The sequence below is a fragment of the Eremothecium gossypii genome, chromosome V, assembly GCF_000091025.4.
Source record: "Eremothecium gossypii ATCC 10895 chromosome V, complete sequence".
In the NCBI taxonomy this organism is placed as follows: Eukaryota; Fungi; Ascomycota; class Saccharomycetes; order Saccharomycetales; family Saccharomycetaceae; genus Eremothecium; species Eremothecium gossypii.
Genome location: NC_005786.2, coordinates 687,238 through 710,552, shown reverse-complemented (window position 1 = coordinate 710,552; position 23,315 = coordinate 687,238). Strand labels below are relative to the sequence as shown.

The following is a 23,315-nucleotide window of genomic DNA, read 5'->3' as shown; positions in this document are numbered from 1 at the left end:
AATGTCCACTAGCTTCCAGCCTGCGATTCAGTGAAGCTCTTGAGGTACGTCTGCATAAACAAGGGAACACCAGCGTAGGTACTATCTTCCTGAATCCCCATCAGAAGACGCTTTCTAAAAGAATCGTAGTTGTTCACCTTACTGAGCCACGTTTTCCCATTAAGCTCCAATTCTTTTCTCCAGCATCTATAGCCAGCTTCGGTAAGTGGCTTGGAGTATATAACCTCGGTGTTTTCTTGCCCTTCTAGACGCCTTAAAACCTCCTCACTAATAAACCTGAATGGATAAAAATTCGGGAGTGAATAGAGATGTTTCTGTCTAATCTCTGGTTCTGGAAGATATAGATTACTGGATATTTTGGCCCAAAAGGTCTTGGGAAGGCCCCAGGTATATGGTTCAGTGAACAATTTATTCCTCCAGAGATAATTGGCCATATCCAAAATGCACCTGTTGAGCTTTCTGACGTAGCTATTATCCACTGTAAAGCCTTTTACTCGATCCTTGGCTGAAACAAGATACTCGCATATTAGCGCGATGACTAAAGGGTCATTCAGCGCAACCAGACTATTAATAATATCTGGCAGAACAAACACTGAGGTAAGCTCATCACGCGGTATAGCGGATGAAGGTGCGTTCTCCAAGGTGTAAAGAAGCGGATGAATTAAAATCAAGGCTGTTTTCGGTGCTTCTTTTCCTAGAAGGCACATGTTGACTAACGTCTTCAGAAAGGTGGAACAAATCTGGAGCAGAAACTTCGACAGCTCACCCTGGGAAATCTTGCACATTACTAAAATGCATAAGCCTAAGATGAATTGAGGAGCATAAGGGCTTTTTCCTGAACGAAGGCATTTATGGCTCTTTAGCAGAGCATTAACGATGATATTGGATTCTGGTACTTCAGCGACTAAGTATAGCATGTGTAGTGACTTCAGTGCGTCGGTAGAAGAGAAATTATCACATAGTAGGAGGCTTTCGAATGGGATATCTGTCTTATCAACCGCTCTAAGAAGTGCCATAGCCCTCTTTAAGGTAGTGGGATTCCCTTCTGTCCTCAATAAATACTCCAGCCAGAGATGAAGGGCCTCTTTAGCTTCCGGTGCCATTAGAGGCAATAACAACCTTTCATAACCGTTAATATCCAGCGAGTTTAGATGCCCACTCGGACATGGCATTCGCTCAATCTGATTTGCAAATTGTTCTAAAGTCAACTGCTTGCCGATGGGGGTCTGCGCAGTATCATTGGTGTTATTATCATCCAGTACTTTTAACGCGTTCAACTGGGAGTTTACAGAATCTTTGAACTGTAGGGACTCAAAAACACCTCCCGCGGATAAGACATGCTGCAGCCCGTCCATAAACTTGCTCTCCAATTGAACTTTTTGTACAGTCATTAACCGTTTTGCATTGCACCTGAGTTCTGCAATTGCATGCTGAACTATCTTCGATGGTTTCAGCTGTAGAAACTTATGTAGCAGGAACGATGCCAGTGGTTTCCCATTGCGATATCCTGGATTAGACCCGATTCGTTCCAGGACCCGAACTCGATACTCCGTGACCTGTATCTTGGACTCCGTTCCCCAGATCAATAAGTAGGTTGTCCAATCCTGCAAATAGTCCACCATCCAAAGTTGAAACCATATAGGGTAGGTTCGTTGGAGGACCTTTTGGTAGTCCGGTATGATAACTAGGACATGGCACAACCATTTTACTAGAGCTACCTGGAATGCCGGCTCGACTATAAGTTTGAAAGCATTCTGCGGCGTTGACGGCCCGAGATGTTTCAAGACTTCAAACACAGTTGAACTAGAAAGGTAGCCGTTTGGGATCAGGCAATTCTCCACAATGTAAACCCTAGTTGATACCGCGATGAATTCTGCGCTGCAGAGAAAGCCAATCAGCTCTAAGATCTTCGCAGGCGATATTCCATGTCTTGGTGCGCGTTCATAGAGGTCTGAAAGAACGGAACGGAGCTGTGAGGGCCCAGTCTCTTTAGTACAGTCGAGTAAACGCTGCACTGGGTCCGTGACAGATTGGAGCATCTGATATCAGTAACGATGGCACCAACCTTGTAGTTGCTAGTGGGGGTTTTTGCTCTTGCAGAAGAGAAATGACAGAATTAAGAGATTGTTGCCAATATTAGTCTTTAAGTTATGAAAAGCATGAACGGATCCATAAACTTGTACATAAAGATATATCAGTAATCGACGGAAAATACAGGGAGTATTATTAAACTATCTAAACTTTCAACGTCCCGTTTACGTCATAGAAGGATCTAGACCTGATATAAGGATCTAATTTAGAATAGTTTTCGGAAAGTTCTTTGCTCAAGTCTATCTTCTTCTCGAGCCACTTGGCAGACTCTTCGTCGGAGGTACTCTCAATCCAGGAGATTGTGGCATCTATAAAGCGCTTTATAATGGCCTCTCTCTCTTCCAAGACGGCAGCCTTGCCCTTCTCGTCTGATAACTTCGTGTCGGCCGAGCCATCTGGCATCACAAAACCATCAAAGTTGTATTCGTCCTTGCCACCAAGTTCTAGAGGGATTTGCTCAGCAGGAATGAACTCTTCCAAGTCAGCAGCTGTCTTGGTGAATGCGATTTTTGCGGCAACCACAGGGTCTAGCCAGTTTTTGATAATGTTCCATATCGGTGGGAAGATCCATGGGGCCTTGTGGATGAACAGCTTGCCTAGGCACTCTGGGTAGTGTGCTTCAAAGCAGGTGATCAGAAATTTCACAGGAGCATAGTCCATGTTGGCCATGGAAAAGCCCGAAAGGTCGAACAAAATCGTAGCTGTGTCGCAGGGCTCCTTGAGGAACAAGCGAGCCTGCTCAATGATCAAAAGCGAGTACTCGCTTGTCTCTGCCTCCGTCTGGTCAGCCGCATGATGTAAGCGCGGCCGCACATACACGATGGGGCAGCCGTTTTTGTCAAAACCCCGGACGGTCGCCTTGCCCAGCTCAAGCTGCTTCACAATGCCCTTCTTGTCCGCCTTCTGCGCTCCGCGTTCTCCACCGAAGACGATATCTTCCGGCTTCCCCTCATTTAAGCGCCAGCGCAAGGAATGGGCCATCATGATCATAGCCTTGTTGATGTCCCACTTGCGCGCACGAACAAAACGGAGAAGGAGGTTGTCTGGGTAGTCGCAGCGCAGCATTGACCAGAACTCCTTGGATACTGCAGCGCCATCCAACTCCTTAAGTAGCTCGTACATCTCCTCGAGCCCCTCGACCTTCTGCGGTGTTGGCTTTTCCTTTTCTGCATCGCTGTCCTCGACTTTCTCCGCATCGTAGACCTTGGCTGCTGCCTTGCCGTTGCTCTCTTTCCGTGCCGCCCCCGTTGCGTCCTTACGCTTGCCAAAGAGCCCCAGCAGCTTGCGACCCTTGCCGCTGGGCGCCGCTGGCTCGGGCTCCTTCGCCGTCAGCACCGCAGAGCCGTCCACGTCTATTCCCCAGAACTGGAAAAGGTGCACCCACACCTGCTTCAACACCTTTTCCTGCTCCTTCGTCAACGTCTGCACCCTACCGGGTGCCGCTGTCTGTGTCATACTTTCAATTGCTGTTGTGGCTTAGTTCCTGCGTCTCGCTGCGTCAGAAACGACTCGTACTATCTTGATTGTCGTAGGTAGCAGGTTAAAAATGTCTCCAAGGCCCGCGCCACGTTATTCTTACCGGAAATCAGCCGCGCGCTCGTTTTTGATATCGAGGCAAGGCCAAAAGTGCATGGCGAGGGACAATTGGCCAAGGAGAAACTTTTGCTGACCGAATTGGCAAATCATCGCAAGCCGTTTTTATGTCGAGAACCTGAGCCTCGAACGGCGAAAAGAAAGTATCCAACCACGTGACGACTCATTTCCCCGCCGGGTATGTCCGCCGCTCATCTCCGGCTCAGGATGCGCAGGGGCATTATAAATCAATCGGCCATCAGTTGCACCTCCCGCCACTGGACTCCGCGAAGCCATCTGCAATTGTCCTGCGGTCTGCTGGTGTATCGGAGCAACGGAGAGATCAGAATATGGGGCTGCTCAGCTATATCCGTAGTGCGTACGAGGGCGATGAATCGGAGCACACCGACCTCCGGGAAATGGAAAAGCACATCGAGTTGTGCAGCAGCTGCGATGCCTGCTCGCCCGAGTGGGAGGCGGAGGTAGCGCGGGACACGCAGGTCTTTGCGCGGCTGAAGATTGAGCGCGAGGCCTCGCTGTACGGCACGTCCAAGCCGGCCAGCGTGCATTTTGTGGTCCCCACGTCGCAGATGGATTGGGCGCACTCTGCGTGCGATGAACGCCCGGGCTCCGTGCAGCAGCGCGTGGCTGCGTGGGTCGCGCAGCAGGACGCCGGCCCCGACGGCATGCCGATGCGTTGCAGCGTGTCCTCGCAGCCTATCGATATTCTGGACGTCGAGGTGATGCGCGGCCACAAAAACAACGTGCTGATTCTGCCGCACTTCATCAAGCTCGTCGGGCTGACGGCGGATCGTGTGGAGCAGGTGCTCGACGAGCTGCTGCCGCTACTGCGCGCCAACGACATGCCTGCTTTACTGGCGCGGCCGGATATCTGGGAGTGCCCCGAGGACTCGTTTATATTTCTGTGTTCGCATACAACCCGCGATAAGCGTTGCGGCATAACCGCTCCCGTGCTGCGTAAGCACATTTGCGCGCATTTGCAAACACATGGCTTGTACCGCGACGTATCTGATGCGCGACCCCACGGCTGCACGGTTGCATTCGTAAACCACGTCGGTGGACACAAATATTCCGCGAATGCCGTGATCTTCCTAAAGCGCTCGCGCACTATGTTGTGGCTGGGCCGGGTGTCACCCGTCCACGCGGAACCCATCGTGAAACACCTACTGTTGCCGGCTGTGCCGCAGCTACCGTTCCCGGAAAACGTACGCTGTGTGCGCAAGTATGACTTCTGATCTGCAATGCATGCCCGGCCGGTTCGGCGGGGCGGTCTAAATACTAGGTACTGTATACACTTTCGCAATTAGCTCCTTCAAAGCTCATCATCTAGCAGGGCGGAATCAGCTTCCTGTAGCTTGCTCACAATGGAAAGGTGTAAGCGCAGCTCCTCCGCCTTGGAGATGCCGACGTCAGAGCCGAGCAGCGTCTCGAGCCTGTTTCTCTCCTCGCGGAGATCTTTACCGGCGACAGAGGCCAGATAGGCGCGACCATTGTGGACCAGCGGTTCGTCTTCCTGCGCTGCGCCGTCGAGCACGCGCTGCGCGAGCTCCTCCAGACGGTCGTTCCGCACCACCTGCTGGATAAACGAGGCGATGGTGTCGGCAGTTCTGCTGCCTCTGAACTCCGCGATGCGGTCTTCGGGGACGCGGAACGGGTGCTGCTGCGGAAGGAGCGCATGCAGCCAGTGCAGAACGCGGCGCCAGCCACCAGCGGCCGGAGGCTGCGGGGCAGCCTCCGGCCCGTCTTGCGCGGACGGCCGCACGAGCTCTAGCACCGGGAAGCCAGGGAGCCGGGCACAGAGCGAGTTACCGAAGCGATCGCAGTCAACCTCGAGGAACTGCACCTCGGCGCCCGCGGGCATCGCAAGCTCCCTGTCGCTGAGCTCAACGAACACGGGCGCCAGGTGCTTGCAGTGCGAGCACCACGCCGTGTAGTACTTTATGAGCGAGTATCGGCCATTGTCCACCAGCGCGTAGAATTGATCTTCAGATTTGATGCTGACCACCGAAGCAAGGGCTACTGCACCCCACACCAACAGGAACACACTGCAAACCCTCATCGGTGTCACACGGAGGTAGAGGGGGTCGGTCCGTGGTCCATGGCTTGTCCTATTAACCACGTCGTGGGGTATGATGTTGACACCGCGTTCCCACGTGACGATACTGTCACGTGCCGAATGCCGCTCCCGGCCTCACCATCGCTAGGCAGGAATGAGCCACCAGAGCCTCCTATCACTCCAGGCCCGTGACGGTGGCCGCTGCGCACCCAGTTTCTTGGCAGGCACCATTCCGAATGACGCAAAACGTGTCTTGTCTACTGGAAATTCACGTGATGACGGATGCCTCGCTGATCTAAGTGCGGCGTTCTCTCCTGCCCGCTTGGCAGCTGACGGCAATGGCGATTCGGCACTTCAGGCGGCAGCGTGAGCAGGTTACGTCCGGAAGCTCGAGCGACACCGAGACATCGGATGTATCGGAACAGGATACCGGGGCTGGCGAAGGACCCACGGAGGCGGAAACACGTGCGGAGGGTGCAGAACAAGGTGCATGGGAACGCGCACCGTCGGTTGCTGGTTCAGAGGCGGGCGAAAGCGACGAGGACGACTCAGAGAGCAGCAGTTCGGACGATGAGGAGGTCGTGCTGCACCGGCCGGTTTTCCTGAAGAAGCGAGACCCTGGCGCCGGGCCGGCCGCGCGCACAGGCGCGGTCTCTGGCGCGCAGGAGCGCACTTTGGACCAAGTGCAGCACCACAACGCGGTGCAGGACAAAGAACGTGCTCTGAAGCAGATCGCGACGTCCTACAGCACGGATAAGGAGCTGTTGCATCGCATAGCGCAGCTGGAGACAGACGGCGACACGGACTCGGACTCCGAGAGGCGCGAGCACGAGCTTTGGGCGCAGCGCCGGCACCAGAGAATGTTGAGGCTGCGAGAAGAAGAGCGCAGGCGCCAGTCCGAGCTGGAGGAGAACGAGGCGGCGCGGTTGACGAACAGCGCGCTGCCCATGGACGATGCGGGTATACAGACGGCGGGTGGTGCCGAGAGAGGCACCAGGCCGGCTTCCTCCAGCGATGCAAGGAAGAGAAGGGGACCAGAGGCGAAGTTCAAGCCATCTAAGGTACAGAAGCCCCAATTGAAGCGAACTGCATCGCCCTCCCGGGCGGATGAGAACGAGTTCTCGATATTATAGAGGCCCCCGTTTCGAGTGATTGGCGTCAAAAACGGCTATCTGCCTTGCTCCGCCCCCACCACCCTCGGGAACACTGGCAAACCATGGCGCTAATACCACTTTCTCAAGATCTGGCTGATATACTAGCACCGTACTTACCGACACCACCGGACTCATCCGCACGCCTGCCGTTTGTCACGCTGACGTATGCGCAGTCCCTAGATGCTCGTATCGCGAAGCAAAAGGGTGAAAGGACGGTTATTTCGCATGAGGAGACCAAGACAATGACGCATTATCTACGCTACCATCATAGCGGCATCCTGATTGGCTCGGGCACAGCCCTTGCGGACGACCCGGGTCTCAATTGCCGGTGGACACCTGCAGCGGACGGGGCGGATTGCACCGAACAGTCTTCACCACGACCCATTATCTTGGATGTTCGGGGCAGATGGAGATACCGCGGGTCCAAAATAGAGTATCTGCATAACCTTGGCAAGGGGAAGGCGCCCATAGTGGTCACGGGGGGTGAGCCGGAGGTCCGCGAACTAGGCGTCAGTTACCTGCAGCTGGGTGTCGACGAGGGTGGCCGCTTGAATTGGGGCGAGTTGTTTGAGCGACTCTATTCTGAGCACCACCTGGAAAGTGTCATGGTCGAAGGCGGCGCGGAGGTGCTCAACCAGCTGCTGCTGCGCCCAGATATTGTGGACAGTCTGGTGATCACGATAGGATCCAAGTTCCTGGGCTCACTAGGTGTTGCGGTCTCACCAGCTGAGGAGGTGAACCTAGAGCATGTGAACTGGTGGCACGGAACAAGTGACAGTGTTTTGTGCGGCCGGCTCGCATAGCGGATTATGACTGGTCTACTAGTTAAAACTATTTACTCCTATACATATTGCGTCACATAGCGCTTATCCCCCTCGCCAACCGCCTCGTGCCGTTGGAAACACGGCGGCCGGGGGACCTCAAGCGCTCCGCATCGACTAGTTTAATTTACAAACAGATTCTGTAACTTGCGTAACGGCCAGAGGTCTCTGACTTTCTGATAATCTTCACCACCTCACCTCGCTTCAACCCCAGGTATAATGCAACTGGATCCATCCTCTGGATTCTAGGTAACTGAGATTCCTTTAACCTGTATCTCTTCAACAACTCCTTCTTTTCTTCGTCGCTGAGTTTGATATGTTTTGGCACAAGCTCATGGTGCGTGATATTTACCACCAAAGCTGTTTCGTTGAAAGTCTCAATTGTAGCAGGAGCGACGGAGGGAAGCAGTTTCAACGCGCTGGGCGTTATGCCGTTCTGATATATGAAAATACCCGTCTGGAAGTTCTTCTCGCCAATGTGGATCACGAAGTTCTTCATAGTCTTGATACCGACACTGGGCTCGTCGCAGAATTCTACCCAGACAGAGCCCATGTTTGGGGACTTCTTTAGTGTTTCCTCGGTAGGGTTCGACTGGAAGGACATCATCTTGCGCTGAGGACGTCCCATCGAGTCACAGTACTTCGCTTTGAAGTCTTCCAACGAGAGATCAACCTCCTCCTGCGTGATGAAATAGCCCCTGTCGCGCACCATTTCCTTCACAGTCCTGAATGCTCTCCAAAGCCTGGACACGTTTCTCTCATTGTCTTGATCCATTGTGATAACGTATTTGTGTTTTATATCCGACTTCAGAACCCGTCAAAGCTTATATATACCAATATTAGTTCAGACTGGTAAGCGAAGTACCGTTATCTACCTCTCCAGATGAGCTCGTTCGCACTATCAGGGTCTGAGATGTCAGCGAGATGAGCCTTGGCTATATGGCTATAAGGTAAAAAATTTTCGAGGAAAAAAATATGACTTCGTTAAAAAAGATAGTTGAAGCTGGTGCGCAAGATCCCGGTACAGACAGCAAGTACTATGCCAGCTCGTAGTGCCCTGTCTTGAGGGGCTATGGATACATGAGAGTGACATAGTTACAAGCTACTACCGTTTTCTAGAGGTCTGTCTCACCTTCCTTCTATACTCTAAGACAATTTCGTTGTTAGACTTCCAATGCAGCGTTCTAATGGCAGCCAGCGTCAGGTCGTCGTCTAGAAGGCTGTCTTTACAGAGCAGCTCTAGCCATTCAGACACTGAGATTTTGTTGCGCATTTCCGGAGTCTTTGATTCAAACCTGTCAACAATGTATTGTTTGATACGCTTGACTTTGATCATGTCAGGCGCACTGAGACGCATCTTTCCATCAGTAATCGGCGGCAGGGCCGCAGGCAGCTCTTGGGACTTTTTGGAGAAAAGCATGTGCGAGCTGCGCACCTTCTCCTCGGGTTCTGCGGTATTGGCTTCGCCGTCGGGCGAGACGTAAGGTTTAATGAGGAAGTTCAGTTTCGGGTAGTTCTTGGCCGTCTTCTCCTCGTGGAAAAGCTGGCGCGCGAACCAGTAGGGGAAGTGCTGTTCTAAAGAGCGAAAAATGCGGAAACGGTATATGCGGTCCATCCTCGTGAGCTCGTTGCTCGGATGCTCGTTCCCAGCATCTGAATCGGGGTCGTCAAAATGCCATGAGTAGTCCGGGGCGGGAAGATATGTAGAGAACAGGACCGTGTCGCCGCAAGAGCCTGTTCGCCAGTAGTTAATGAGGATGAGACAGCCGTTTTTTATTTCAATCAGGGGCGCTTCGTCGTCCCTTAGAAATTGGCTTTCAAGCAGTTTGCGCCCAAACTTTTTGAATGCTCCTCCCTTCGTCGTGGCCTGCTGCCGATATATCTCCTTGTTTGCGTGCAAGAGATCTGCCATAGTTTTTAGAGATACTGGAGTAGCTGGTAATGCCTTTTCACTGCCAGGACCATTGGATTTCAGACCATTCTGTGTCGCCGGCGGCTCTTTTTCGGGACTCTCCTCCGAGGTCTGTGTTTCTGGCGGACTCTCACACCGCTGCATTGACGGAAAATTGTTAAGCGTAGGAGGTCCCAGGATATGTGTGGATTGCCTGCGGAACCTGCTGAGCAGAGATAAATTACTGGAGCTTTGCTTCGGGCCCAGTTCTGGCGCTGTGGCAGGAGTTGCTCTCTCCAAGCCAACTTCATCGGCGCCGGCAGTCAGCGGTAAGCTAGGTGTTATCGTTTCATCCTCACTAGGTGCGGGTCTCGGCGTTTGGTCGATCGATTCTCCCAAGATTGGGCTCATGGTATCGGATTTCGGAGTGCCAGCCTCAGAATGAGCACTGTTATTCACAGACGAGGTACCGGGCATCTTTGGGAAGATATTCAAACGCTTTCTCTCCTTGGAAACTGGTTTATCAGGGGTATCGTCTATATTACCCGTAGTAGTCGCTCTTTGCAATGGATACAAAACTAGCTGCGGTATTCTTCCTTGCTGATCATAATCTTGGCCAAGGTACCCTTGCTGCTTTTGCAAATCTTGTGGAATATTATTCGGCAGCTGCGGAATGATGTTTGAAGACGAAGAGCTCGATCTCTTGGAATTAACCGCTTCAAGGCGCGCAAACTTGTCCATATGCAATTCATACTTAATAAATTCGTACAATATTGAGTTAATGGCCAACCTCCCCAGGTTGTACCGTTGGTCGTCGTTTAACACAACATCATTTATTAATTTGTACTGTTTTAGCGCGGTTCCATAGACCTCGGTAGCAGTGAACCTGTCATTAAACTTGATGAAGAGCTTCCCGGTTCTAATAGAGACGGAGCACCAGTGTGGCAATATTTCCTTGGTATTGTTTTTATTGACCAGGTCGTCAAAGGAGCCATCCGTGGGCCTGTATGTATCGAGAAGCTCGCAGGACACGATATCCCACTTTTGGACCTGGTTCAGCGTGTTTAGCGTGATCACATGCCGGCGATTTGTTAGCAAACAGCTCTTCAACAGCGCGGAGCCGCCTTCCAAGGACTGGATCTTGCGGTCCGTCTGGACGCCCTCCGCATCGAGCTTCATCAGGTAGATGTTCGAGTTCCTAGAGCACGAAAACCACAGCTTCGACTGCTCCATGAAGCACATGGAAAGTATGCCATTTGTGTACACCTCCACATCGGGCGCCGCGCCGTAGAGCACATCCTGGACCGCTCTACCCCAGGAGGCGGTGTCCTGCCCCGTATGCCGGATGCGTGTGATGTTGCCCCACGCATCGCCGAAAAGAAGCGTGCTCTCCGACAGCCCGGCCACGGACCACACTGGGCACTGCCACTGCCATTCATGCACAAGCGCGGCCTCTGCCTCGCCGGCACAAAGCGCAGCGACATCCCATAGCTTTACCGCGCCGTCCGAGCTCGTGGTGATCAGGCGGCGGCCCTGGTCCAGCAGCTGCGCCAGGCGCACGTTGCTGCCGTGGGCGCCGCTGACCACGTGCACCAGCTCTCCCGTGACCGCGGAGATGATCTTCAGGTCCCCGTTGTTGTCGCCAATGACCACCTCCTGTGGCGACAGCGCGCACAGCGCGTACACCGACCCCGTTTCCTGCGGCTGCGCGTTGTCGTACTCGAACAGCACCCGCGCTTCCCGCCCCTGCAGCTCCCAGAACTTCACCTTCTTGTCCAGCCCCCCCGTGGCAAACAGCGCGCGGCCGCCGCTCCCACTCTCGCCCCGGCTGCGCTCGCTGCTGCTGCTCCGGCTGCTGTCCGCGCCGCCGCGCTGCAGCACGCAGATGCACTTCACGTAGTCGTCGTGGTACCCCAGGATCCGCGTCTCCCACCCGTCGTTGCGTGTCTGCAGCAGCAGCAGGTGCACCGAAAAGTCGTGGCTCACGCTCAGATACGTCCCCGCGCTCAGCTCCACCAGGTCACTCACCCAGTCGCTGTGCACCTGCATCCGCACCCGCTTCTGGTAGTTGTGCGACACCTCGCAGTAGCAGTGCTTCACCACCGTGCCGTCGCGCCCGCCCGTCAGAAACCCGTCCGGCAGCGGCAGCATCTTCATCACCGGCAGGATATGCATGTTGCGGTTTCGGGCCGACTGCGGCGGGCTCAGCCCGTACGTGATCGTGTACTGATTCATCGCCTTTGCTTCGCCTCTGTGTTCTGCCTCTGGTGCATCCAACGACCCAAACTCCTCTCAGATTTGCAAGTCCGCCTAGATCTGCATACGCAGTCACAGAACCAGAGTACTGATTGGCTTTTCTACCTCCTTTTTTTAAGCAGCGTGTTGCCCGCATTCCAGTGTTCTCCGCATGCCCAGGCGCCGTTATGCCGGAGATTGACCAGCACAAAAAGCGCCTTGTAGGGCAGCTGAAGGGCAAGCTGTGGTTCTGTATCGAGCAGCAGGTGCGCCGAGAGCTCCCCTACGGCGTCACGTTCACGCCGAAGTTCATCAATGCGCTCGTGGAGCTGTGTTTCGCGCAGCTGGACGAGCTCGGCGGCGATCTGGAGGCGTTTGCGCGGCACGCCGGGCGCGAGGTGGTGGCCAGCGACGACGTGATGCTGCGGTTGCGCAAGAACCCGGAGCTGCAGGCGTTCTTGCGGCGCGAGCTGGCCCAGCTGCGCGCGCCGGGCGCGGCGCGCACGGCGCAGCGGCGGTAGCGGCGTTGTTGTGGCGAACAGGCGGCGGCCAGGAAAAATCGAAGTGGTTTAGGTAGAGTATATACATGGTTAACGCTTGACCCAGGCAGGCATCTTCCGCGCCTTGCGCTTGCCCGGCTTCTTCCGCTCGACGTGTCTGTAGTCGCGCGTCAGGACGCCGGCGCGGTGGAGTCTGGTTTTCAGCAGCGGGTTGAACACGACCAGGGCCTTGGCCACGGCGTGCATGATGGCCTCGGCCTGGCCGGTGACGCCGCCGCCGCGCACGGCGGCGAAGATGTTGTACTTGCCCGCGGCGTCCAGCACGCGCAGCGGGTACATGATGGCGTCGCGGTCCTTGATCTTGCTGAAGTAGTCGGCGAACGTGCGGCCGTTGACCAGGACCTCGCCGGAGCCGCGCACGAGCCACACCTTGGCGCTGGACGTCTTTCTGCGGCCGACGGCGCAGGCGCGGCCGAGGTGGTCGAGCTCCTGGCGCACCACGTTCTGCTCCTCGAGCCGCGACTTGCGCAGGAAGGCCTCAAGCGTCGCGGCGATCTCGCCGTTGGACAGCTGGGGGTCGATGGCGTGCAGCCGGTCGAGGACGGAGACCAGCTGCCGGTACTGGGTCGGCTTGAGGCGCGAGGTGCCGCCGATCAGGGCGTACTGGTCGAATGAGAGCCAGCGCGGGCGGTCGCTGGCGGTGCGCTCAACGGCGACGCGGCGCGCCTGCTGCTTGGTGTGCTTGCGCAGCAGGGCCTCGAGCCGGTCCATGTGTGCCTCGTGTGCCGGGTTGGCGGAGTAGAAGGTGGGCAGCTGCGGCACGATACGCGTCTCGCGGACGGCCGCACGGTGCACGCTGCGCACCGGCGCCCTCCACAGGAGCGCCCGCACTGGAACGAGAGCCCTCAGGCTCGCCATACGCGCAAACATTGCTACTGATGGGCTGCTCGAGGACTGCTCTGCGCGCCGTTGGCCAAAAATTTTCTCCACCCGTGGTCGCCGTCACGTGACAGCGACAGTCGCGCCAGTCGCGCCAGCTCGCACAGCCCGCCACCTGCGCCGTGACGCTGCCTGGACGCAGCGCGCTGCCGCCGGCCGGCGTGCAAAAGTCAGGCGATCACACATTAAAAGCTATACATTACAAAGCGTTAATAGCGGGCATTACATAGAGGTGTCGACGACGTATCTGCCGACCACGGCGCCCTTCTCCATCTTCTCGTAGATTTGGGGCAACTCGGACAGGCCGACCACCTGGATGGGCGACTTGACCAGGCCGCGCGCAAAGAAGTCCAGCGCCTCGCGCGTGTCCGCGCGGTTGCCGACGTACGAGCCCACGATCGAGATGGACTTAACCACGTGACTGAAAACGTCGGACTTACATTTGGCCCCACCGGGCAGGCCGACCAGCACAACCGTGCCGTTCGAGCGCACGTACTCGGTCGAGCTCTCGATCGCGGCCTCCGACACAGACACGTTGATCACGCCGTGCGCGCCGCCGTTGGTGGCCTTGACCACGTCGGCCACGATGTCCTTCGACTTGCGGAAGTCGATGAACACCTCGCCGCCGAGCTGGCGGAACAGCTGCTCCTTCTCCTCGCCGCCGTCAATGCCGAGCACGCGGTAGCCCATCGCGGTCGCGTACTGGATGGCCAGCGACCCCAGCCCGCCGCACGCGCCCGAGATCGCGACCCAGTCGCCCGCACGCAGGTTCGCGGACTTTAGCGCCTTGTACACGGTGATCCCCGCACACAGGATCGGCGCCACCTGCGCCAGGTCGGTCCCGGCCGGGATGTGCGCGGCCTGCACCGCGTCCGCCGTGGCGTACTGCTGGAACGACCCGTCGTGCGTGTAGCCGGACAGGTCCGCCTCCGGGCAGTTAGACTCGTTGCTTTTTTCGCAGTACTCGCACGCCATGCACGAGCCGTTGAGCCACTTAATCCCGGCCAGGTCCCCGATCTTCCAGCCGCGCACGTTCTCGCCCATGGCGACCACCACGCCCGCGCCCTCGTGCCCGCCCACGAGCGGCAGCTTCGTGGGCAGCGGCCAGTCGCCCTTCCACGCGTGCAGGTCCGTGTGGCACACGCCGGAGTACTTGACGTTGATCAGCAGCTCCGTGGCCTTGGGCTTGGGCACCTCGATGTCCGTGTACTGGAGGGGCCCGCCGTTCTCGTAGAAAATGACGGCCTTCTGCGTCCTAGGAATCGTTGGAGCGGACATTTTCAGAGTCTTGAGTGTTCGTATGGTGTTGCGTGACAAAATCTTGGCGATTGTATCTGCTGGCTCTCCTCGCTCTGCTCAAGGGCCCACGCACACCCTTATATACGTCTCCCGCGCTGCCCGTCCGCTGCTTGAGCTCACCCGATGCCAGTCAGCCTCCCCGGAATCACCAGTCGCACACCTCGCCACGGGGTGGGCCGCCGGTGTCTGGGTGCACGACACCTGACCTCCGCCCCGCGGGCTTCCTGTTTTCGCCGGGCGCGGCACATGGTGCGGCTTCCTCCGACAGGAAGCCGGGCCGCCGGACGCGCACGTCAGAGGCGTCACCAGGGCAAATGGGTGGAAGCGAAGGGAACTACGACGAACGGTCAGCACCCCTGGGGCCCCCACGCTCGCACCACAGCCGCTGCGCGTGGGCGTGAAAAATTTTACCTGCGGGCTCTCCTTACGATCTCCTATTTTATTTCCTGGGGGGCAGTCGAAATCTATATAAGAGGGCCCCGGGACGCACAACGGGAGGACTCTGGTGGAGAGACCAGGAGTTTGAATTAATTCAGTCCACACATACACACCGCACAATGGTTAAGGTTGCTATCAACGGTTTCGGCAGAATCGGCAGATTGGTCATGAGAATCGCTCTCTCGAGAGCCAACGTGGAGGTTGTCGCTATCAACGACCCCTTCATCACGGTCGACTACGCTGCGTACATGTTCAAGTACGACTCGACCCACGGCAAGTACGCCGGCGACGTCCAGTACGAGGGCAACACTTTGGTGATCGACGGCAAGAAGATCAAGGTCTTCCAGGAGAGAGACCCAGCCCAGCTACCATGGGGCGAGGAGGGCATTGACATCGCCATCGACTCGACCGGTGTGTTCAAGGAGTTGGACTCTGCGCAGAAGCACATCGACGCCGGTGCCAAGAAGGTTGTGATCACCGCTCCATCCTCGACCGCGCCTATGTTCGTGATGGGTGTCAACGAGGAGAAGTACGCCGGCGAGACCATCGTGTCCAACGCCTCGTGCACCACCAACTGTTTGGCCCCATTGGCCAAGGTGATCGACGAGCAGTTCGGCATCGAGGAGGGTTTGATGACCACCGTGCACTCTTTGACCGCCACCCAGAAGACCGTCGACGGTCCATCCATGAAGGACTGGAGAGGAGGCAGAACCGCCTCCGGCAACATCATCCCATCCTCTACCGGTGCCGCCAAGGCTGTCGGTAAGGTCTTGCCTCAGTTGAACGGCAAGTTGACCGGTATGGCCTTCAGAGTCCCAACCGTCGACGTGTCCGTTGTCGACTTGACCGTCAAGTTGAACAAGGAGACTACCTACGACGAGATCAAGGCCGCCATCAAGGCCGCCTCCGAGGGCAAGTTGAAGGGCATCTTGGGCTACACCGAGGACGCCGTTGTCTCCACCGACTTCTTGGGTGACAACAACTCCTCCATCTTCGACGCTTCCGCCGGTATCATGTTGTCTCCAAAGTTCGTCAAGTTGGTGTCCTGGTACGACAACGAGTACGGCTACTCCACCAGAGTTGTCGACTTGGTTGAGCACGTTGCTGCCAACTAAGCGCTATTATAGAGTTGACGGGTCCGCCGCGTAAGCCGGGGGCTTGTGCGCTGAGTTCTGCTATGGTTAAGTAAAGCGTATATAAAAAAGACATGAGTTTCGACGATTCGTTGCGGCGTTCGCCGCGCTGGTATGCAGTGCGGCGCTGCGTCAGACGTGATGTGGTAAGCCGGCGGTTTCGGGCGAAGAATCTGGAGGCTGAGAGTCATTTGCGCGCCCCCCGGGGTGCGCGTGTCCAACGTCTGCGGCCGGGATGAACGGAGGCACGCCGCTTGGCTGGTCCGATACGCTGGGTCCGCGGGGCACGTTTCGTGCGGGCGAACTCACCGCATTAGAAACAAGCAAGCGCTGCGGCGCGGACTTCGCTGTCGCATCCGCCCACCTCCTACCTTATGTAACGGCCCCACCTGAGCCTCGCCGCCTAGCTACGTAAGCAAATGCCGTGGGTATCCTCGCGGTGGTTTTACTCTGTCAATATCGGAGGTGCCTTTTTGCTGGCCTGATTTGGTCAGCGCAATGTGCGTACTGGCAAAGATAATAGGGCTAGAAGCGCACAGCAGTGGTCTGCGGACATCAAGATAGTCCTGGGCTTGCTATCGGTGTGCTATATATAAATATGTACGCGGCACGGACTTGGGCTGCTTGTCACAGCTCGCCATACCGGAAACTCTGAAGCCATGGCAGACGCTAACGACAGTTCAGACTCGAACTCAACGTCCTCCTTTGTTTCGGCGCTGATTTTATATGGGATCATCGGGCTAGTTTACACGCTCATCTTCCTCGCGCTGCGCAAGCGCTACAGACGGGTGTATGAACCACGGACCCTCGACGATGTGCGCACGCTACAGCCTTCGGAGCGGGTGGAGTCGGCACCGGCGGGGTACGTCTGGTGGCTGCCACACCTGCTCTACAAGCCCCACAAGTCACTGCTGCAGCACATGGGCGTGGACGCGTACTTCTTCGCACGCTACTTGGCCGTGTTTGGGACGCTGGCGTTGATAGGGTGCTTTATTCTTTTGCCGATCCTGTTGCCCGTGAACGCGGCGGGCGGCCGCCACCTCCGCGGCTTCGAGCGCATATCCTTCAGCAACGTGGCCATGAGCCGGCGCCTGTACGCGCACGTGTTCCTGTCGTGGATATTCTTTGGGCTCGTGCTCTACGTGATCTACCGCGAGTTGTACTACTATGTGTCCATGCGCCAGGCGCTGCAGACCTCGCCCTACTACTCGTCGCTGCTGCAGTCCCGGACGGTGCTATTCACGGACGTGCGCGGCGGCACTGACGCGGAAAGCGTGCTGCGGGGCGCCTTCACTGGCGTGGAGGAGGTCGTCTACGCAAAGGACCACACAGAGCTCCGCAAATTAGTGAAGGAGCGCAACAAGACTGCAAACAAGTACGAGTCCGCCCTTAACAAGGTGGTGAACAAGAGCGTCAAGGTGCGCCGCAAGGCCGAGCTCAAGGGCAACACTGTGTTGCAGCAGCGGGAAGACCTCAAGGACGATGACTTCGAGCGCTACGTGAAAAAGAGGCCCACCCACAGACTTGGCAAAATACCTTGCGTCGGAGAGAAGGTAGACACCCTGAAACACTGCGCAAGCCGCCTGGGGTCGCTCAACTCGCGCGTGAAGTCCGAGCAGGAAGAGTGGGAGACCAGCCAGCCTCTAAATACGTGCTTTGTGATTTTCTCTACGCAGCGCGATGCCCAGGAGGCTTACCAGCGGGCGCCCGTGGCCTTGCCCAAGGGCTCCTACGACCGCTGTATCATAGGCTGTGCCCCAGACGATGTGAACTGGGACAGCCTTTCAATGAGCAAGAGCGTGCGCAGGTCGAAGCGGCTGGTGGGCAACTCTATCCTGACCGCGATGATCATCTTCTGGGCCATCCCGGTCGCCGTGGTGGGCTGTATCTCCAACATCAACTTCCTAACCGAGAAGGTCCACTTCCTGCGGTTCATTAACAACCTCCCAGACGTGCTGATGGGGCTCATCACGTCATTGTTGCCCACGATCATGCTCGCAGTGCTAATGTCGCTCGTGCCCATTTTTATCCAGCTCGTGGCGAACAAGACAGGCTCGATCAGCCGCCAGGAGACGCAGCTGTACTGCCAGAGATGGTTCTACGCGTTCCAAGTCGTGCACGTGGTGCTGGTGGTGATGCTCGCGTCTTCCGCAGCTTCGACGGTTACCGCCATCATCGACGACCCGAACAACGCCTTCGAGCAGCTCGCGCAGAACATGCCGCTGTCCGCTAACTTCTACCTCTCCTACGTGATGTTGTTCGCCTTCATCTTTGCTTCCGGCGTGCTGTTGCAGCTCACGGGTTTCGTCCTGAGCTTCATCCTGGGTCGGATCCTAGACTCGACGCCCAGGCAGAAGTGGACGCGCTACAACACGCTCAACTTGCCGACGTGGGGCGTCATGTACCCGCTCATGGAGCTGCAGGTCTGCATCATGCTCGCGTACGCGATTGTGACACCGGTGTTGCTGATCATCAGCACGCTGGCCCTGCTGTTCGCATACGTGGCCTACATGTACGTCTTCAACTACGTCTACGGACTGAAGCACGACTACAAGGGCAGAAACTATGTCAACGCGCTGTTCCAGGTCTTTGTGGGCCTCTACCTGGCCGAGGTGTTCCTGTTCGCGCTGTTCATCATGGGCCGTGCCTGGGGCCCGCTCGTCCTTAACGTGATCATGCTGGCCTTCACCGTGCTCGTGCACCTCTATCTCCAGCGCCGGTTCCTGCCGCTCGTCGACGCCGTGCCCCTCAGCCTCCTTGACGGCGCCGCCGGCAGCGTCGGCAAGGACCAGGGCTGGGCCGAGGTCGTCCGCGCAGGCCGCGCGCGCCCGCTGGACGGCCTCGTCGCCCTCACCAACAGGCTCACCGGCGCCGCGACGCCGGCCCACCCGGCCCCCGTCAACCCCGACGCCGAGAAGGCCGCGCTATCCCGCTCCGCGCCCGCCGCCGCCTCATCCGCGTTGGCCCGCGTCAAGAACTTCTTCCACCCCAGCGCCGCCTACAACTACGACCTCGCCAAGAGCAGGCTGCCCGACACCTACGACAAGCCGCTCGAGTACGCCGAGGGCTACACCCGCTCCGCCTACACCGACCCCTGTATCCGCGACAAGGAGCCCGTCCTGTGGGTCCCCGAGGACCCCATGGGCGTCGCCGCCAGGCAGGCCGCCATCGCCGAGCAGCACGGAGTTAAGGTCTCCACCAGCCACACCGGCTTCGACGAGAAGGGAGCTGCCATTTACACTGACAACCCCCCCGATTACACCCCCTATGACTACGTTAATCACTAGCGGCCATGTCACCAACCGGAATGTGCTTCCACTGCGCGCCCTGGAATTTACTCTTTCTATGCTAATTATATTTTGTAATACTCTAATTTAATACAGATTCCGAACCTGTCGCGCGTGCTCGACCATAAGGCCGACCGGGCGTATCTGATCTTACCCCAGAAGGGAAGCTGACTCTCGAACCTCGACCAGCGAGATGGCTGCCTCTACGTTCGTACGGATACGACCATCACAAAGTGATTAAAGGGATACCGCCGCGCCTGGACACTCTAAAAAGTTGATCTTCCCAGACTGAGTCAGGCAGCATTGTGCAACCAGCCAGCACATTATCTATCCTACACGCTACGCAAGACAGGAGAAGGCGAAGGATCCGAGGATACTCTGAGCGTGATCAAGATGGAGCGTGAATCTCCTTGCAAGGTGTGTCCTGTGGCGGAAGGCGAGCGTGTGCTCATAGATGGACCAAACGTCCATGCCGTGGAGACCGTGAGGAGGATACTGGCCAGCAAGAGGCCAAAGATGCCAATGGAGGCGATGCACGCGATGTGCGAGCAGCAGGGTGCGAAGTGCAGGGCGACAGCGCAAAACACAGACTCGGACGCGCCGTCGGTGGTTACTATCGCGAAAGAACAGTGGGAACGGTTGGTTTCGTCCATCAACAGCCTCAGCCTGGGGCCAGACGGGCCCGCAGCCGCGGGAGAGTCGACGGAGCACAAGGGGGTGCGGTGCGACGGGTGCTGGAGCAAGTACGGAGACGGTGCAGGGTTCATCCGGGGGTTGCGGTACCGGTGCGTGTGCTGCGATGACTTCAACCTGTGCGCGGAGTGCGAGGCAACGGGGTACACGGGGTCGCAGCACGACAGCGGGCACGCGATGCTGAAGATCAAGAACCCGCAGCACCCGTGGTGGCGGGCGCTGCGCATGCCGGTGCACTACCGCGTGGTGTGCGATGGATGCAACCCGGGGGTGATACGCGTGGTGGACACCGAGACGTGCAGCGAGGAGGGGTACATCCAGGGCCCGCGCTTCCACTGTCTGCAGTGCCTGGACCACGACTACTGCGCCCGGTGTGTGGCGAACGAAATGGGTACTGGCACGCACCGGCCGTCGCACAGCATGGAGCTGATCCGCTTACCGGGCTACCGCCCGACGCACACGTACGCCAGTCCGCGCTCTGGCGGCATGCGGTGCGCGGGGCGCTGCGAGTCCGATCTGACCGGCAGACAGTACTACCGGTGCATCCAGTGCGACGCGTTCCATCTCTGCGTGGACTGCTTCCACAAGGGCGTCGCCATCGTCGAGCATGTAAACGCGCATGGTATCTCGTGCCAGGACACGTCTCCTGCCAGTCTATTTGTCGGCGAGCCCAGCCCCGGCGAGCTGCCAAGCCTAATCAGGGCGCCGCTGGCTTCTGTCTGCATATTTGCCCCGGACATTAGTGTGGCGGCGGCCACCTTGTTCTCGCAGGTCCACGACGTCAAAGATCTCGAGCGCATCGCCTCACAGTGTGCGGCGTACGAGAGCCTCGTGCCGCGCTTCGGCGCCAGCGCCGAGGAGCTCGAGCGCAAGCTTTCATCCCTTCCGCCCAAGGCAACGGAGGATGAATTCGGCATATCTGTCACCGTCAGTCGCGTCGACTTCGCGTTGACCTTCCGTCTCCGCAACTACACCACGGACGCAATTCCCTCGTCGTCCTCGCTTGTGTTTAGCCACCACCCCGTCGGCGGTAGCTCGCACACACGCACCATGTCTATAGGTCCCCACGAACTCCCCCCTGGCAGCTCGAAACAGCTCAATATTTGCTATCCACACCAGACCTCCGACGGTGACCCCTATTCGCTATCGCTTGTGTCCCCAGCGGGCACCGCTCTCTACTCAGGGAAAGCCAGCTCGATGCCCGCAGATATCCTCTTGGCGTGCCCCGGTGGCACACCTGCTTCGTCTGCCGCGTTCAACGCTATGTATACAAATCAGTCATCAGCGTCGGTCCCTGCCCCCGTGGTCAATGCTCCATTTCGCCAGTCTAATTCCCCAGTTATGCCCTCCGACGAGGAGTACGACCTCTTGAGTGATAGTGACATCGAAGTTGTCTAATTCCACCTAGCTAGCTTTACAAATCGTGCGCGTTCTACCGTTCCGGCGCCAAGTCGCTGATATATGTAGATAATATGTCCCTAATAAGACGCGTATCCTGCAGTAACCGCTTAGGCCATGGCGGCTAGATTTGTGCTCTCAATGCGCAGTGAAGCAACCTTGCGCTGCCTTTATTGTCGTCAGCGCCCGGGACCAGTTGAAGGCAGATAACAGAAATCATCAGGTTTTAGAAAGTGAAAAATTTTTGAAATTTAAGGACCTAATTCCCTCTAGGATGTTATCTCATCTACATCTGGCCTTTGCTCTTTGACATTGAATTTGTTGTTTGAGTACAATCGCCCACTGTGGTATTAGAAGGTCCAAATAGTCTAGATACACGCGAAACAAGATGGATAGTGGTGAAGCTGAAAAGAACATCAAAATTTGGAAGATGAAGAAGCTGGTGAAGTCGTTGGAGAAGGCTAGAGGTAACGGGACGTCGATGATATCGCTAGTAATTCCTCCAGGTGGCCAGATTTCACAGACTCAGAAGAAGCTGACGGATGAATACGGTACCGCGTCGAACATCAAGTCTCGCGTGAACCGTTTGTCGGTGCTGTCTGCCATTACGTCGACACAGCAGAAGCTAAAACTTTACAACCAAATTCCACCCAACGGGCTGGTGTTGTACTGTGGTGATGTGATCACGGAAGAAGGCAAGGTCAAGAAGGTTACATTTGATATCGAGCCGTACAAGCCCATCAACACTAAGCTATACAAGTGTGACAATAAGTTCCGGACGGAGGTGCTCTCGGAGCTGCTGGAGGCTGACGAGAAGTTCGGGTTCATTGTGATGGATGGTCAGGGGTGTCTTTTCGGTATGTTGTCCGGTAACACCCGGACTGTTCTACAAAAGTTCACTGTGGACTTGCCGAAGAAGCACGGTAGAGGTGGTCAATCCGCGGTGCGTTTCGCCCGTTTGAGAGAGGAGAAGAGACACAACTATGTGCGCAAGGTCGCTGAGGTGGCAGTGCAGAACTTCATCACAAACGACAAAGTTAATGTTAAGGGGCTAATTTTGGCTGGTTCTGCGGACTTCAAGACGGACTTGGCCAAGTCTGAACTGTTTGACCTGAGGTTGGCAGCCAAGATTGTGAAGATTGTAGATGTATCGTACGGTAGTGAAAATGGTTTCAACCAGGCTATTGAGCTGTCCGCCGAGGCGCTGGCCAACGTTAAGTTCATTCAGGAGAAGAAGTTGCTCACCGAGTACTTTGATGAAATTTCCCAGGATTCGGGCAAATTCTGCTACGGTGTTGACGATACTCTGAAAGCGCTAGATTTGGGTGCGGTGGAGAAATTGATTGTGTTTGAAAATCTAGAGATTGTTCGGTACGTGTTTAAGACTTCTGAAGACGAGGAAGTGATCAAGTTTGCCACTCCGACGCAGGAGGACAAGTCCTACGCGATTGACAAGGCTACAGGGACAGAGATGGAGGTAAAGGAGGAACAGTTGTTAATTGAGTGGCTGGCAGAGCATTACAAGGAGTTTGGTGCCAACTTGGAGTTCATATCGGACAAGTCATCGGAGGGTGCGCAGTTCGTTACTGGTTTCGGTGGTATCGGCGGTATATTGCGCTACAAGGTCAACTTCGACCAGTTGGCCGACGACTCTGAAGATGAGTATTACGATGATGACGAGGGTTCTGACTACGATTTCATTTAGAGGGCCCAGACAAGCATCATTGCCATAATCATAACTTTGTTGTCCGATCTCATTTAATTGCTAACTCCGACGTATACAACTG

General features: G+C 56.5%; 15 protein-coding genes across 15 annotated transcripts; 8 read left to right on the top strand and 7 right to left on the bottom strand.

The window, feature by feature from the left end:
* Positions 1-8: 8 nt before the first annotated feature.
* Positions 9-2,039, bottom strand: CTF3 (Ctf3p; the record flags this gene model as incomplete). The annotated part of the gene is made up of 1 exon (NM_210256.1): positions 9-2,039. The coding sequence occupies one exon, from the start codon at positions 2,037-2,039 to the stop codon at positions 9-11; it is 2,031 nt and encodes a 676-aa protein (NP_984902.1).
* Positions 2,040-2,235: 196 nt separating this feature from the next.
* Positions 2,236-3,546, bottom strand: CSR1 (Csr1p; the record flags this gene model as incomplete). The annotated part of the gene is made up of 1 exon (NM_210255.2): positions 2,236-3,546. The coding sequence occupies one exon, from the start codon at positions 3,544-3,546 to the stop codon at positions 2,236-2,238; it is 1,311 nt and encodes a 436-aa protein (NP_984901.2).
* A 467-nt stretch (positions 3,547-4,013) lies between these two features.
* APD1 (Apd1p) lies at positions 4,014-4,919 on the top strand (the record flags this gene model as incomplete). The annotated part of the gene is made up of 1 exon (NM_210254.1): positions 4,014-4,919. The coding sequence occupies one exon, from the start codon at positions 4,014-4,016 to the stop codon at positions 4,917-4,919; it is 906 nt and encodes a 301-aa protein (NP_984900.1).
* Positions 4,920-4,996: 77 nt separating this feature from the next.
* Positions 4,997-5,743, bottom strand: MPD2 (protein disulfide isomerase MPD2; the record flags this gene model as incomplete). Its single annotated transcript, NM_210253.2, has 1 exon — positions 4,997-5,743. One exon carries the CDS (start codon positions 5,741-5,743, stop codon positions 4,997-4,999), a length of 747 nt encoding a protein of 248 aa, NP_984899.2.
* Positions 5,744-6,078: 335 nt separating this feature from the next.
* Positions 6,079-6,873, top strand: SPP381 (U4/U6-U5 snRNP complex subunit SPP381; the record flags this gene model as incomplete). The annotated part of the gene is made up of 1 exon (NM_210252.1): positions 6,079-6,873. One exon carries the CDS (start codon positions 6,079-6,081, stop codon positions 6,871-6,873), a length of 795 nt encoding a protein of 264 aa, NP_984898.1.
* Positions 6,874-6,956: 83 nt separating this feature from the next.
* RIB7 (2,5-diamino-6-(ribosylamino)-4(3H)-pyrimidinone 5'-phosphate reductase) lies at positions 6,957-7,697 on the top strand (the record flags this gene model as incomplete). The annotated part of the gene is made up of 1 exon (NM_210251.1): positions 6,957-7,697. The coding sequence occupies one exon, from the start codon at positions 6,957-6,959 to the stop codon at positions 7,695-7,697; it is 741 nt and encodes a 246-aa protein (NP_984897.1).
* A 145-nt stretch (positions 7,698-7,842) lies between these two features.
* Positions 7,843-8,490, bottom strand: RPB5 (DNA-directed RNA polymerase core subunit RPB5; the record flags this gene model as incomplete). The annotated part of the gene is made up of 1 exon (NM_210250.1): positions 7,843-8,490. The coding sequence occupies one exon, from the start codon at positions 8,488-8,490 to the stop codon at positions 7,843-7,845; it is 648 nt and encodes a 215-aa protein (NP_984896.1).
* A 330-nt stretch (positions 8,491-8,820) lies between these two features.
* DUF1 (Duf1p) lies at positions 8,821-11,841 on the bottom strand (the record flags this gene model as incomplete). Its single annotated transcript, NM_210249.2, has 1 exon — positions 8,821-11,841. The coding sequence occupies one exon, from the start codon at positions 11,839-11,841 to the stop codon at positions 8,821-8,823; it is 3,021 nt and encodes a 1,006-aa protein (NP_984895.2).
* A 188-nt stretch (positions 11,842-12,029) lies between these two features.
* On the top strand, positions 12,030-12,362 carry MHF1 (Mhf1p; the record flags this gene model as incomplete). Its single annotated transcript, NM_210248.1, has 1 exon — positions 12,030-12,362. One exon carries the CDS (start codon positions 12,030-12,032, stop codon positions 12,360-12,362), a length of 333 nt encoding a protein of 110 aa, NP_984894.1.
* Positions 12,363-12,431: 69 nt separating this feature from the next.
* Positions 12,432-13,271, bottom strand: MRPS9 (mitochondrial 37S ribosomal protein uS9m; the record flags this gene model as incomplete). The annotated part of the gene is made up of 1 exon (NM_210247.1): positions 12,432-13,271. One exon carries the CDS (start codon positions 13,269-13,271, stop codon positions 12,432-12,434), a length of 840 nt encoding a protein of 279 aa, NP_984893.1.
* Positions 13,272-13,502: 231 nt separating this feature from the next.
* AGOS_AER032W (zinc-dependent alcohol dehydrogenase) lies at positions 13,503-14,558 on the bottom strand (the record flags this gene model as incomplete). Its single annotated transcript, NM_210246.1, has 1 exon — positions 13,503-14,558. The coding sequence occupies one exon, from the start codon at positions 14,556-14,558 to the stop codon at positions 13,503-13,505; it is 1,056 nt and encodes a 351-aa protein (NP_984892.1).
* A 578-nt stretch (positions 14,559-15,136) lies between these two features.
* Positions 15,137-16,132, top strand: AGOS_AER031C (type I glyceraldehyde-3-phosphate dehydrogenase; the record flags this gene model as incomplete). The annotated part of the gene is made up of 1 exon (NM_210245.2): positions 15,137-16,132. The coding sequence occupies one exon, from the start codon at positions 15,137-15,139 to the stop codon at positions 16,130-16,132; it is 996 nt and encodes a 331-aa protein (NP_984891.2).
* A 677-nt stretch (positions 16,133-16,809) lies between these two features.
* On the top strand, positions 16,810-19,437 carry PHM7 (Phm7p; the record flags this gene model as incomplete). The annotated part of the gene is made up of 1 exon (NM_210244.1): positions 16,810-19,437. The coding sequence occupies one exon, from the start codon at positions 16,810-16,812 to the stop codon at positions 19,435-19,437; it is 2,628 nt and encodes an 875-aa protein (NP_984890.1).
* Positions 19,438-19,830: 393 nt separating this feature from the next.
* Positions 19,831-21,528, top strand: ATG34 (Atg34p; the record flags this gene model as incomplete). The annotated part of the gene is made up of 1 exon (NM_210243.2): positions 19,831-21,528. The coding sequence occupies one exon, from the start codon at positions 19,831-19,833 to the stop codon at positions 21,526-21,528; it is 1,698 nt and encodes a 565-aa protein (NP_984889.2).
* A 388-nt stretch (positions 21,529-21,916) lies between these two features.
* On the top strand, positions 21,917-23,233 carry SUP45 (translation termination factor eRF1; the record flags this gene model as incomplete). The annotated part of the gene is made up of 1 exon (NM_210242.1): positions 21,917-23,233. One exon carries the CDS (start codon positions 21,917-21,919, stop codon positions 23,231-23,233), a length of 1,317 nt encoding a protein of 438 aa, NP_984888.1.
* Between the last annotated feature and the right edge of the window lie 82 nt (positions 23,234-23,315).